Source organism: Macaca fascicularis, chromosome 5 (assembly GCF_037993035.2).
Source record: "Macaca fascicularis isolate 582-1 chromosome 5, T2T-MFA8v1.1".
Lineage (NCBI taxonomy): Eukaryota > Metazoa > Chordata > Mammalia > Primates > Cercopithecidae > Macaca > Macaca fascicularis.
This window is the reverse complement of record NC_088379.1, coordinates 157237563-157249718: the sequence shown is the minus strand read 5'-3', so window position 1 is coordinate 157249718 and position 12156 is coordinate 157237563. Positions and strand designations below refer to the sequence as shown.

General features: G+C 34.6%; 1 protein-coding gene across 7 annotated transcripts in view; it reads left to right on the top strand.

Annotated features, from left to right (window-relative positions):
* FBXW7 (F-box and WD repeat domain containing 7) overlaps positions 1–10836 on the top strand; it is a 210423-nt gene extending 199587 nt beyond the window's left edge. For all 7 annotated transcript variants that reach the window (XM_005556082.4, XM_074040623.1, XM_005556081.4 and 4 more), the window contains 6 exons: positions 1361–1497; positions 2449–2562; positions 3830–4011; positions 5869–6094; positions 7682–7892; positions 8943–10836. In XM_005556082.4, coding sequence (XP_005556139.1) covers positions 1361–1497; positions 2449–2562; positions 3830–4011; positions 5869–6094; positions 7682–7892; positions 8943–9211 — 1139 coding nt within the window. In that variant the 3' untranslated portion in view covers positions 9212–10836. The remainder of the gene's footprint in view (positions 1–1360; positions 1498–2448; positions 2563–3829; positions 4012–5868; positions 6095–7681; positions 7893–8942) is intronic.
* Positions 10837–12156: the final 1320 nt, after the last annotated feature.

The window sequence follows — 12156 nt, the reverse complement described above, 5'->3', positions numbered from 1 at the left end:
CCTCCTATGAGCCAGACATTTCTTCAAGGTGGGGGATATAGCAGTGAACTGAAGTTCTCTTTCTGTCATGGAGCTTATGTTCTTGAAACCTATTTTTTTCCTTAGTAGAGGAATAGTTATCCTTTGTATTGGGAGAGCTGTTTTGTTGTTTTTATTGTTGTTTTCCCCAGCAGACATCCAGAAAAATATTTTTGAAAAAATATAAAAGTATTATGTGCCTCAGAAGCAAACTTTTTTTAGAAAGAATCATAGAGCATGATGCAGGTACTCTATAGGTGATCATTCCATTCATGGTGGTTATAGTCAAGTGGGAAGCATTGATGGTTAGTCCAGTTAATAAAGGTTTGAGGTAAAGATCCAGGGTACTTGGTTTCTCATCCTGCTTTTCACCTCTGTAGGACTTGGATTAATTAGTGAAATCTTCCTTCTTAAGTATCTGTATACATAAAGTGGGATTAATCTCTGCCTTCCCTTCTCCCATATAATCATTTTTTTAATGATCTTTTAAAAATTGTAATAACATATATGTAGTTTATCAATTTAACCATTTTTATATGTACATTTCAGTGGCATTAAGTACATTCACGTTGTTCTGCAACTATCACTATCATCTGTGTTCAGAACTTCATCTTCCTCACATGAAACTCCATGCCCCCTGTTATAACTCCCCATTATTCCTCTCCACAGCCTCTGGCAACCACCCTTTTACTTTCTGTCTCTATGAGTTTGACTACTCTAGCTACCTCATATAAGTGAAATCATACAATATTTTTCCTTTTGTAATCAGCTTATTTCACTTAGTGTAATGTCTTCAAGGTTCATCCATGTCATAGCATGTGTCAGAATTTCCTTTATTCCATTGTGTATATGTATCTAATGCTACATTTTGTTTATCCATCTGTCGATGGGCCCTTGGATTGCTTGCACCTTTTAGTTATTATGAGTCATCCTGCTATGAACATAGGTGTACAGATAACTGTTTAAGGCTCTGCCTTTAATTGTTTTGCTTATGTATCCAGAAATGGAATTGCTAGATCATATGTTAATTCTGTGTTTGTTTTGGGGAACCACCAGACTATTTTCCACAGCAGCTGCACCATTTGCACAAGCATTCCAATTTCCTCACATCTTCACCAGCATCTTTTAGAATCATTTTGAGAAATGAAATAGTGAATACAAAAATATGCCATATAAAGTGCAAACTTTACATTATTGCTATATACTGTGATAACAGTATTAGAAATTGGACAATGTCTTACATTTCAGTGGTTTCAAGCAGAGAGAAAGATGGAATACTTTATAAAATGTATAATTGTTATTGTTGGTGAAGGCAATTTACTCTTGACCTCTAACACTTCAGGGATTGATGAACCGTTGCACATCAAGAGAAGAAAAGTAATAAAACCAGGTTTCATACACAGTCCATGGAAAAGTGCATACATCAGACAGCACAGAATTGATACTAACTGGAGGCGAGGAGAACTCAAATCTCCTAAGGTAACTGAACTCTGCACAGTGTAACAGAAACCATTAATCAGTGTTAGTACCTAGTGTACTATTTCACTTCTTGGCAAACTGTATAATTTGACACTTCTCTTCTGTGGAAAGAAAACCATATATTTTAAAATAACTGAAAGTATTACTGACAGTATTCTTTTATTGCTAATTAATCTGACAACTAATTGTGCTTGAACAAAAGATAAGTTAAATTGAGTATCTTTTTATCTTACTTAAATGAAAATCTCTCAATATCCTGTTGAATTGTACTGTGTCATACACATTCTACCTGAGAATTTGCTGCCTTCTCTGATCACATAGTCCAAACATGATTTTTTGAGGAGTGTCTGTGTTTTGGTATTGGTGGCTTTCGTGTGTCTTATTTTTATAAATTGAAGCATAATTCTGGTTTTCTGTATTAAAACGTTTCAAATATATAAAGAATGTTAAGAACACTTTAAATTATTGAGCATATTTTTACAACTGGAAAAAAACAGTTTGGGGAGACATTGTGATACTAATATGTATATGTTATAGATTTTTTTTGTTTTGAGAATGCTAATAATTGTTACTCTTTGTGGTTAATAGATGCGTATTTTGTTCTTGTGTGTCAAAGTTGTAAAAATTAGAGGCATATTCTTCTGGTTTGAACAGATAAAATAGATTATTGTCAAATACATTGGTGTTCGAACCATCTTCATGAGGTCTTGATGCAGTAAAACTTTAATAGTTGATGTTTTGAGTATAAATAATAGACTATGGAAACAATAAAATGTTTAATTCTGAATTCGTCAGCCAGGAAAAATAATGCTTTATATTTTATATAAATTATAATTCTAGAGATAGACTACAAATTACCGTTCCAGTTTGTGCCTTCATTTTTCTCTTCACCAGTGTTTTAAAGAACATAATTTAATTAACATATTTCTAATCTGTACATCTATCTTATAGGTGCTGAAAGGACATGATGATCATGTGATCACATGCTTACAGTTTTGTGGTAACCGAATAGTTAGTGGTTCTGATGACAACACTCTAAAAGTTTGGTCAGCAGTCACGGGCAAAGTAAGTTTACTCTTCCTACACTTCACAAAGTCACAATTTTGTGTATAGCATTGCAAGTAGCAACTGGAAAAAAGAAAATCAGAATTCATTCTTGATTCTCAATTATTGGGATAGCAAATATCAGAGCTCGTAACTTAGCTTTTTCCCCCATATTTATGAAAATCAATGGCATGAGGATAATGATGTTTCTCATGATAGAGGTTTCATTAATTTTTTTTCATTTACATAGTTTGTGACAGATATTTTAACATTTTCAAGGGTGCTTTATATTTTTCTTGGCTCAATTTTTCCCCACTTTTATTTACTGTCTAAGTTATACCTCATTACTTTGTAATGTTTTTCAGAAGTATGGTTGAGGGGTATTTATTTTTCCTTATGAACTGCTTTGTTGATAACCTACCTATTGTTTAGAACTTAATAAATCATGTTAATTTATACTTATCTCAAACCCTTGTGAGATGAGAGTGGACTAGGCATTTAAATGTAAGTTTGAAGAAAAAAGTAGCCCAAGCAATCAGCTTGACCGTGTACTATATCATACCTTAATGATTCTCTAGCAAATATTTATTTGTATCTGTCCAGTAGAGAATATTTTCATGAATTAAGTAATTGCCACCTAAAAAATAACAGAAGAGAGTATGAAAACAAAAAAAAATCCATGTCTTTTAAAATGTCTTTTACCATGGTGCTTCTTGGCAAGTATCTTATAAATACGCCAAGTCAGATGTTAAAATTTTTTAAAGCAGCTTTATATTTCCATAGTGTAATATTAGTTTGGGATTTATTTCAGGGCCTTAATGTCTGTCTTTACTTGTCTAGAAGTAGCTTCACTGGCTCCTAACTACTGCCCTGGGGCAGATTCAGATGAAATGTGGTATGTAGCCACACCCAATACTGTTGGCATACTTTCATTGAATCTATTCCCATGGAAGAAACCCAGTTGCAATTTCAGTATTTTTTCATCAAAGAGACCAGAGCTATCATAATTGCTTTCATATCATGTTTCCTTTTTATTATATCATATTTTATATCATATGTTTGCTTTCTACATGTTCTTCAATTGCTTGTGCTTATATAAATTTATAATGCTTTGAATAAACAAAACTATAAATAGTGATGGGATCATTTTATACGGATGTGTAAAATAATATTTTCTGAAGAGCCAAACGAATAAATAACTTTACTCCAAATTTTAATGAGCTATTAAATTTTATTTAAATCACTTTTCCTTTCTACCCAAAAGTAATCATCTTAAGTGTTTTTCCAGTGTCTGAGAACATTAGTGGGACATACAGGTGGAGTATGGTCATCACAAATGAGAGACAACATCATCATTAGTGGATCTACCGATCGGACTCTCAAAGTGTGGAATGCAGAGACCGGAGAATGTATACACACCTTATATGGGCATACTTCCACAGTGCGTTGTATGCATCTTCATGAAAAAAGGTAAGGGAAAATCTTATCGTGGTTGGGACTTCTTCCTCTATTATTTGTGAATTTGGGCCCTTTCTGTATAGAGTTACTGAAATAGTGACAATGAGCTCTTAAATTACATTTAATTATTAGACTTCAGATGGTTCTATTCTAGGAAAGCCATAGTGTTTTGTCTTAAAATTGGGGATTGTCTGTAAGTTTCCTTTTTCATTTGCTAGTGTTGTCGGCTTCCTCTTTGAAGCTCTCTACTCTCTAATCCTTTTTATTGTTCTGTATCTTTGATGACTCATCATGTTCAAGCAGAAATCATTTTTTCTCTCTCTTTTTTTGATATTCTTACTTCTGCAAGTGGGACAAATTCAGGCTTCAAGCGTCTGAGCCTTTTTAAATTACCTACCCACCTTACACCCACCCTATCTCTTAAGTCTAGGCAAAGGCTGAGGCCTGTGAGTAATTTGTTCTCTCATTCTGAACTAGTGTCACAACTTTCTAACTTGGTCATCTTACATTTTATATGCTGACATACAGTCCTTTTATAATTATGATAGTGTCACTGCCCAGTTCTTAAGTCTTTGTGAGCCTACTGTTGACTAACGAATTAAGGAAGAAATCCTCAATCCAGTTTTCAAAATGGTGTCTGCCAAACTAGATTGCTTGACTTTTTCTTCTCAGTGCCTTTGCTATTACTTTTATCTCCTCCTGTAAAGCCCTCCTATTAAAATCCTATCTTTCTATTATCTTCATCATACCCCTGTTAAACAAGTGTGATTTCTGCCTCATTTGTCAAAAAAGGTCTCTCTGAAAGGTCCTTACAGTGAATCAATGGCAGTCTTTACCTTTAATTCTGTCTATAGCATCTTCTTATATTAAGAACCATTACATTAAGCAGATTTCACACCAGATTTGTAATATGTTTTCATTGTGTTCCATTGTGTTCTGACTTAAATCTCAACCCTTTAATTTTCTAATTTTTCCAATATGGAAACTGTGGTATTTCTTTTATCTCTTCAGAATGAATGACATAAGGATACCTGAGTTTTCAGCTTTGTTTTGTAATCCAAAAGTGATTACAGTATTTGCATATTGCTCTGGTTTTCAGGAGAGTGTAGCACTAATGTTGAACCACATGTTTAAGGGATAGCCATTGTTTTTAAAGATGTACATATCTTTAAAGATCCATATCAATATTTTTATAGCCTATTGCATATTTATAAATCTAATCATTAAAAGCATAAGCAGCCTGTGTTTGAGGACATGTCTAAAACTGGTTAATTTTTACTGGAATGTATAGTGTAAACACAAATCTGCAGCTGTTTAAATTCCAAATCCTGACTTGTTTTGTTGTATAACCTTTATTGAATTTTTTACCTAATCACAAGGGAATATATGCATCCATAATTGAAATTTTGGAAAATGGCAAAGAACATAAAGAAGAAATTTAAATTCTTTAAACTACTACCACCTAGAGTTCTCCCATTAACATTTTATACACATGCCCACATTAACATTTTATTTCTAAAATCAAAATCTTATTGTATATATTTAGAGGCAGCTACTGCTGCTTTTAAAAAAAAATACAGTGCAGTGGTTTTCAAACTCAGTCCCACAGAACCTCGAGGTGCTGGAACTAAGGTCCACAGGTCAGGGAACCAAGCATGAAGCATTCTAGGCTTCCCAACTTCCCATTCCCTTATTGTATGTTTATATACCAAGGTTTTACATAGGATTTCTTTTGACAAGAGTTGTTCCTGTGTAAGAAAAAGAAAGCTAAAAAACCTTGACTAAATCTATCATGTTTTCTCATATTATTAAAAATTCTAAACATGGGTTTTTTTGTTTTGTTTTGTTTTTCTGTTTTTCCCTCTGCAGAGTTGTTAGCGGTTCCCGAGATGCCACTCTTAGGGTTTGGGATATTGAGACAGGCCAGTGTTTACATGTTTTGATGGGTCATGTTGCAGCAGTCCGCTGTGTTCAATATGATGGCAGGAGGGTTGTTAGTGGAGCATATGATTTTATGGTAAAGGTGTGGGATCCAGAGACTGAAACCTGTCTACACACGTTGCAGGGGCATACTAATAGAGTCTATTCATTACAGGTAAGATCTCTTATCTGTCCCTTAAATGCTCTCCTGATGAATCATAAGGTTGTTTTACTCAGATAATCGCTGTCAAATTGCTGCTCCAGTACAATCCAAAAAAGATTAACCAGATTATTCTGCTGTTTTTATATAAATTTCAAAATTATTTAGATGCTTTCAATTTTCTGTGATCTATTTCTCCTCTAAATACAAATATTTGTCTTGTAACCTGACAATTTGGGACTCTAAGGTTTGCTATATTAATTAATGGTTAAATAGTCTCATAGGAGAGTAACCTGGATTTTAAGAAACTCCTTTGCAGAGGATTAATATGGCCCAAAGCTGACCCTTTGCTTTGATAGCTGAAAGTTGATGGACCATGTAATTGTGATTCCATCCCCATTCAAAGTGGAAATAGATCCTTTCTGCATAAAGCACTCTACTGTCCCAGGCCCACTGATTTGTAGTCATAAGGAAGTAAAGTTGACTAAACAGATTTTTTTTTTTTTTTGGTTTACATTTCAAGCCCATATCCTTGAAAACATTGCCATATTTTAAGATCATTGACTAGATGAATAGGAAGTTTAGAATATGAATCTTGTTTTGTTTCCAGAAAGGCAACATTTTCAATGTAAAAATATTTCCTACAGCCTATATAGTTTATTTATCAGTTATTGCCCATTAATGTTCAGCAAATTAGTACATAATCTTAGTACTGTCAATTCTGTTCTTAGGATATTTGTTTCTTTGTCGAAGGAATATTGTCCATGTCATGAAATATTGACAATATGATCAAGATGTTTGCTAAATTAGAAAAGGTGATGAATTTGGAGGAAGGGAAATTGGCTGCACCTGTTTGTGATATTCTCAGAAGCTTAATGAATATAATATTCTAATTTAAATAACCCCATTTGATTGAGAAAAGAGGTAGCCACATTATTATATAGAAATGATAGATTGTTGTTGACTTTTGGTGTAGCTGGGAAGCTGGAGAAGAGGTGGTATGTAGTTTGCTTTTGATAACAAAATGCCACCTCTTCTGATTCCAGATACAGTTATCTTTTGGCACATTTCCTAATTAGCATTAGGTTCTTATAAATGAAATTTTATTTTACACACGGTTTTTAATGGAACTTACTTTTGAACATCACGAAAGTTATCTCTAGCCCTTTTCATGCCTTAAGTGCTGATAAGCACTCCGTTTATCATAAGCTATGTCATTAGTCTTAGCTTCCTAGTGGGAAGGAAAACTCAAATAGCAATTCTCTCAGTCACCCATGATATATAGCTAGGTGGGGCCAGATGATTTGAAAATTAATATATTGTTCATTTTAGGTGCTTTGTTTTCATTTTAAGTTGCTTCTGCATCTAGTTTGAAGCAGCTTGGCATAAAGATGAAACTTTCTGATAGAAAGGTGTGAGAACATACATTGTAGAATGGCTTGGCATGCACTTTATCCTCATTGCCACTTTACCTTAGTACCTCATTTTGTTCCTGGCATTACCCATTTCCCATCCTCTTCCCCCTTTCCTACTAGGATTAAGGTCAGTAATTGATATGAAGAGCATCCGTACTTCTATTCTAATAAACTGTGTCTTTTGTAGTTTGATGGTATCCATGTGGTGAGTGGATCTCTTGATACATCAATTCGCGTTTGGGATGTGGAGACAGGGAATTGCATTCACACGTTAACAGGGCACCAGTCGTTAACAAGTGGAATGGAACTCAAAGACAATATTCTTGTCTCTGGGAATGCAGATTCTACAGTTAAAATCTGGGATATCAAAACAGGACAGTGTTTACAAACATTGCAAGGTAAGTATTAGTTACGTTTAGTTTTGTTCATTAAAAATGAGATCATTATTCAACGGAAATATGGAGCTTTAGCATTACAAAAAGAGTCAACCTCATACGGAATGATTACTTCAGAAAAGTTTATGCATATTTTCACCCTGACTTACAGAACTAGTCTACTCTTGAGGAAATGTTTTGAACTGTGTTTTTAATATATAATATAAAATTGTTTAATCACTTCCTGCATGTTCAATTGACTCTACTTAACCTTTAAGAACAGTGAGAAGAAAGATCTTGGCTATATCATAGAAGCAACATACTCATTATATTTTTTTGATTGGCCATTGCATTTTGAATTTGTAGTCCAATTTTGAAGGGCTACCTTATTGAAAAAAACAAAAGCATCCTTGATAGAAAATTTATTTGGCCTCCTCTTAGTCACGTGCTTAACTGGAATGGAGAGGAATAATAGTGCCTACTAAAATAAGAGAAAGAAACAAGTGAAAAATCACTAATATTAGATGAGGTACAGCAATGCCTCATGATTAACTTTTTCTATTTGTTATAGCCCTTAGAAAGCGTTTTTTTCTGGGGTGGGGGAGGGGGGGCGGCATCTGATAGGCAACATTGCAGCTTTTTACTCATTGGTTTTGTCTCTTCTCAGAGTTTTGGAATAGTGACCATTCAGCTTTGAGTGGTTCATAGTGGTGGAGTAATAGATCTCTTAGTGCTCATTTGTCCATCAGCAGTATGTATGGAGTTGCACTATCTGCATCCTCACCAAGGAATGCTGTCATTCACACAGCCAGAAAATAAGACATTTGTCTGGTAGCTAACCAAGGTCTTGGAAGACAGGCCTCTTGAAAGTTAATGTTTCAGTTACAAATTGCTACCAGATTTTCTTATATCCCTGCTGATCCTAAAATACTGAGGACATAGGTTTCTAAATATGTATCATTTCAAATGTTGCATTTATTGTATGTTGTAAAGTAGAAGTCTACAAATTATAATGTAACTAACCCATAGCCATTATTTCTAACCAGTAATTAAATTCTTTTGGTTTTTGTCTAGGTCCCAACAAGCATCAGAGTGCTGTGACCTGTTTACAGTTCAACAAGAACTTTGTAATTACCAGCTCAGATGATGGAACTGTAAAACTATGGGACTTGAAAACGGGTGAATTTATTCGAAACCTAGTCACATTGGAGAGTGGGGGGAGTGGGGGAGTCGTGTGGCGGATCAGAGCCTCAAACACAAAGCTGGTGTGTGCAGTTGGGAGTCGGAATGGGACTGAAGAAACCAAGCTGCTGGTGCTGGACTTTGATGTGGACATGAAGTGAAGAGCAGAAAAGATGAATTTGTCCAATTGTGTAGACGATATACTCCCTGCCCTTCCCCCTGCAAAAAGAAAAAAGAAAAGAAAAAGAAAAAAATCCCTTGTTCTCAGTGGTGCAGGATGTTGGCTTGGGGCAACAGATTGAAAAGACCTACAGACTAAGAAGGAAAAGAAGAAGAGATGACAAACCATAACTGACAAGAGAGGCGTCTGCTGTCTCATCACATAAAAGGCTTCACTTTTGACTGAGGGCAGCTTTGCAAAATGAGACTTTCTAAATCAAACCAGGTGCAATTATTTCTTTATTTTCTTCTCCAGTGCTCATTGGGCAGTGTTAATGCTGAAACATCATTACAGATTCTGCTAGCCTGTTCTTTTACCACTGACAACTAGACACCTAGAAAGGAACTGCAATAACATCAAAACAAGTACTGGTTGACTTTCTAATTAGAGAGCATCTGCAACAAAAAGTCATTTTTCTGGAGTGAAAAAGCTTAAAAAAATTACTGTGAATTGTTTTTGTACAGTTATCATGAAAACCTTTTTTTTTTTTTTTTTTGCCAACCATTGCCAATGTCAATCAATCACAGTATTAGCCTCTGTTTATCTATTTACTGTTGCTTCCATATACATTCTTCAATGCATATGTTGCTCAAAGGTGGCAAGTTGTCCTGGGTTCTGTGAGTCCTGAGATGGATTTAATTCTTGATGCTGGTGCTAGAAGTAGGTCTTCAAATATGGGATTGTTGTCCCACCCCTGTACTGTACTCCCAGTGGCCAAACTTATTTATGCTGCTAAATGAAAGAAAGAAAAAAGCAAATTATTTTTTTTTATTTTTTTTCTGCTGTGACGTTTTAGTCCCAGACTGAATTCCAAATTTGCTCTAGTTTGGTTACGGAAAAAAGACTTTTTGCCACTGAAACTTGAGCCATCTGTGCCTCTAAGAGGCTGAGAATGGAAGAGTTTCAGATAATAAAGAGTGAAGTTTGCCTGCAAGTAAATAATTGAGAGTGTGTGCAAAGCTTATTTTCTTTTATCTGGGCAAAATTTAAAACACATTCCTTGGAACAGAGCTATTACTTGCCTGTTCTGTGGAGAAACTTTTCTTTTTGAGGGCTGTGGTGAATGGATGAACGTACATCGTAAAACTGACAAAATATTTTAAAAATATATAAAACACAAAATTAAAATAAAGTCGCTGGTCAGTCTTAGTGTTTTACAGTATTTGGGAAAACAACTGTTACAGTTTTATTGCTCTGAGTAACTGACAAAGCAGAAACTATTCAGTTTTTGTAGTAAAGGCGTCACATGCAAACAAACAAAATGAATGAAAAAGTCAAATGGTTTGCCTCATTCTCCAAGAGCCACAACTCAAGCTGAACTGTGAAAGTGGTTTAACACTGTATCCTAGGCGATCTTTTTTTCCTCCTTCTGTTTATTTTTTTTTGTTTGTTTTATTTATAGTCTGATTTAAAGCAATCAGATTCAAGTTGGTTAATTTTAGTTATGTAACAACCTGACATGATGGAGGAAAACAACCTTTAAAGGGATTGTGTCTATGGTTTGATTCACTTAGAAATTTTATTTTCTTATAACTTAAGTGCAATAAAATGTGTTTTTTCATGTTAGTATGCCTGTTTCTTCCACTGAAGTAATAATCCTTCATTATAAGTATTTAGGATTTGTCTATAATATTTAAATCAGCAAAATCTTGGTTTCTTTGCATCTCCTGCTGTGTGGCATAGAAATCAATACTTCAGACCTGTTTTATACAGCAAAAGTAAGGATAATGTGCTGCAACTGCAAATCTTACTTCTCTCCTAGACTATGAAGGAGGACACTCCACTGTGCTCATCTCTGTAGATTGCATTGGGGTATATAAATATGAAATCTGGTTCCATCAAAGAATCAACAAAACTTTTGTGATAATTACAACTAGAAGCCTTATAAATAACAAATTCATTTTGAAATTTTGACCACATATTAAGTGCTTACCCTCGATACTTTCTGTTCATTCTCTCTCAAGCTCCCACTATCCCTGAGAAGTAGGCACTATTATCTCCCGTTTTAAAGACGAGCAAAAACCTGCAGCTGAGACTGGTTAGGCAATTTGTCGAATCATAGAACTAGCAGAATGCCAGAACTCAAACTCATATTTCCAAAGACTAAATACATGCTGCTCTTTAAGAAAGTTTGACAGACTAAAGCAAGGTTTGAGAGGGAAATAAGCCATTTTTCTGGTACTTTCTGACTCTTCTGTAGCCATTTTGTTCAACAAATCTAAATTTTATAATGTAAGGGGAAAAAATAAAGTTGTTTTTGAAACTATGTAGTTCTAAAAATATTTAATGTCTCAAATAGGATGTATCTATATATGGATATAGATATATATACACACACACACATATATACATATATATCCAGTAATCTCAACTAACCAGGCCCTAGATGAATATCTAAAAGCTACTAAAAATGGACTCCCCTTTTTCTCATAGTCATAAAGTATGTGTTCTTTACTCATAGGGCAAATCCTGGGCCTCATTCTCCCAAAGCTACTAAATCAGAACATCTGGGGAGTGTGACCCAAGAACCTGCATTTAAACTAGCTCACCAGGTGAGTTGTGGATACTAAAGTTTCAGAACCACTGCTTTAGATACCATTCCTGTACATTTGGTTATTTGGTTTATTAGTCCACAGCAAATTACAGACACAAAAATAACAAGGAAAAGTGACAGGGTAAAGGAAATAAAAAACAAAAAACTAACTGGTTAAATGCAAGGCAAAAATCCTACTAGGCCGTGAGGTGCAGGGTCTTTAGCGTAAACCAGGTTACAGCCCAAACCATGACTACCGTTCACATTGATGACCGTGAATTGTCAAGAAAAAGTTGTAATTCTATTTGATAGTTCTTGAAACCGCTTGATTGTTTCATAAGAGCATATAAATG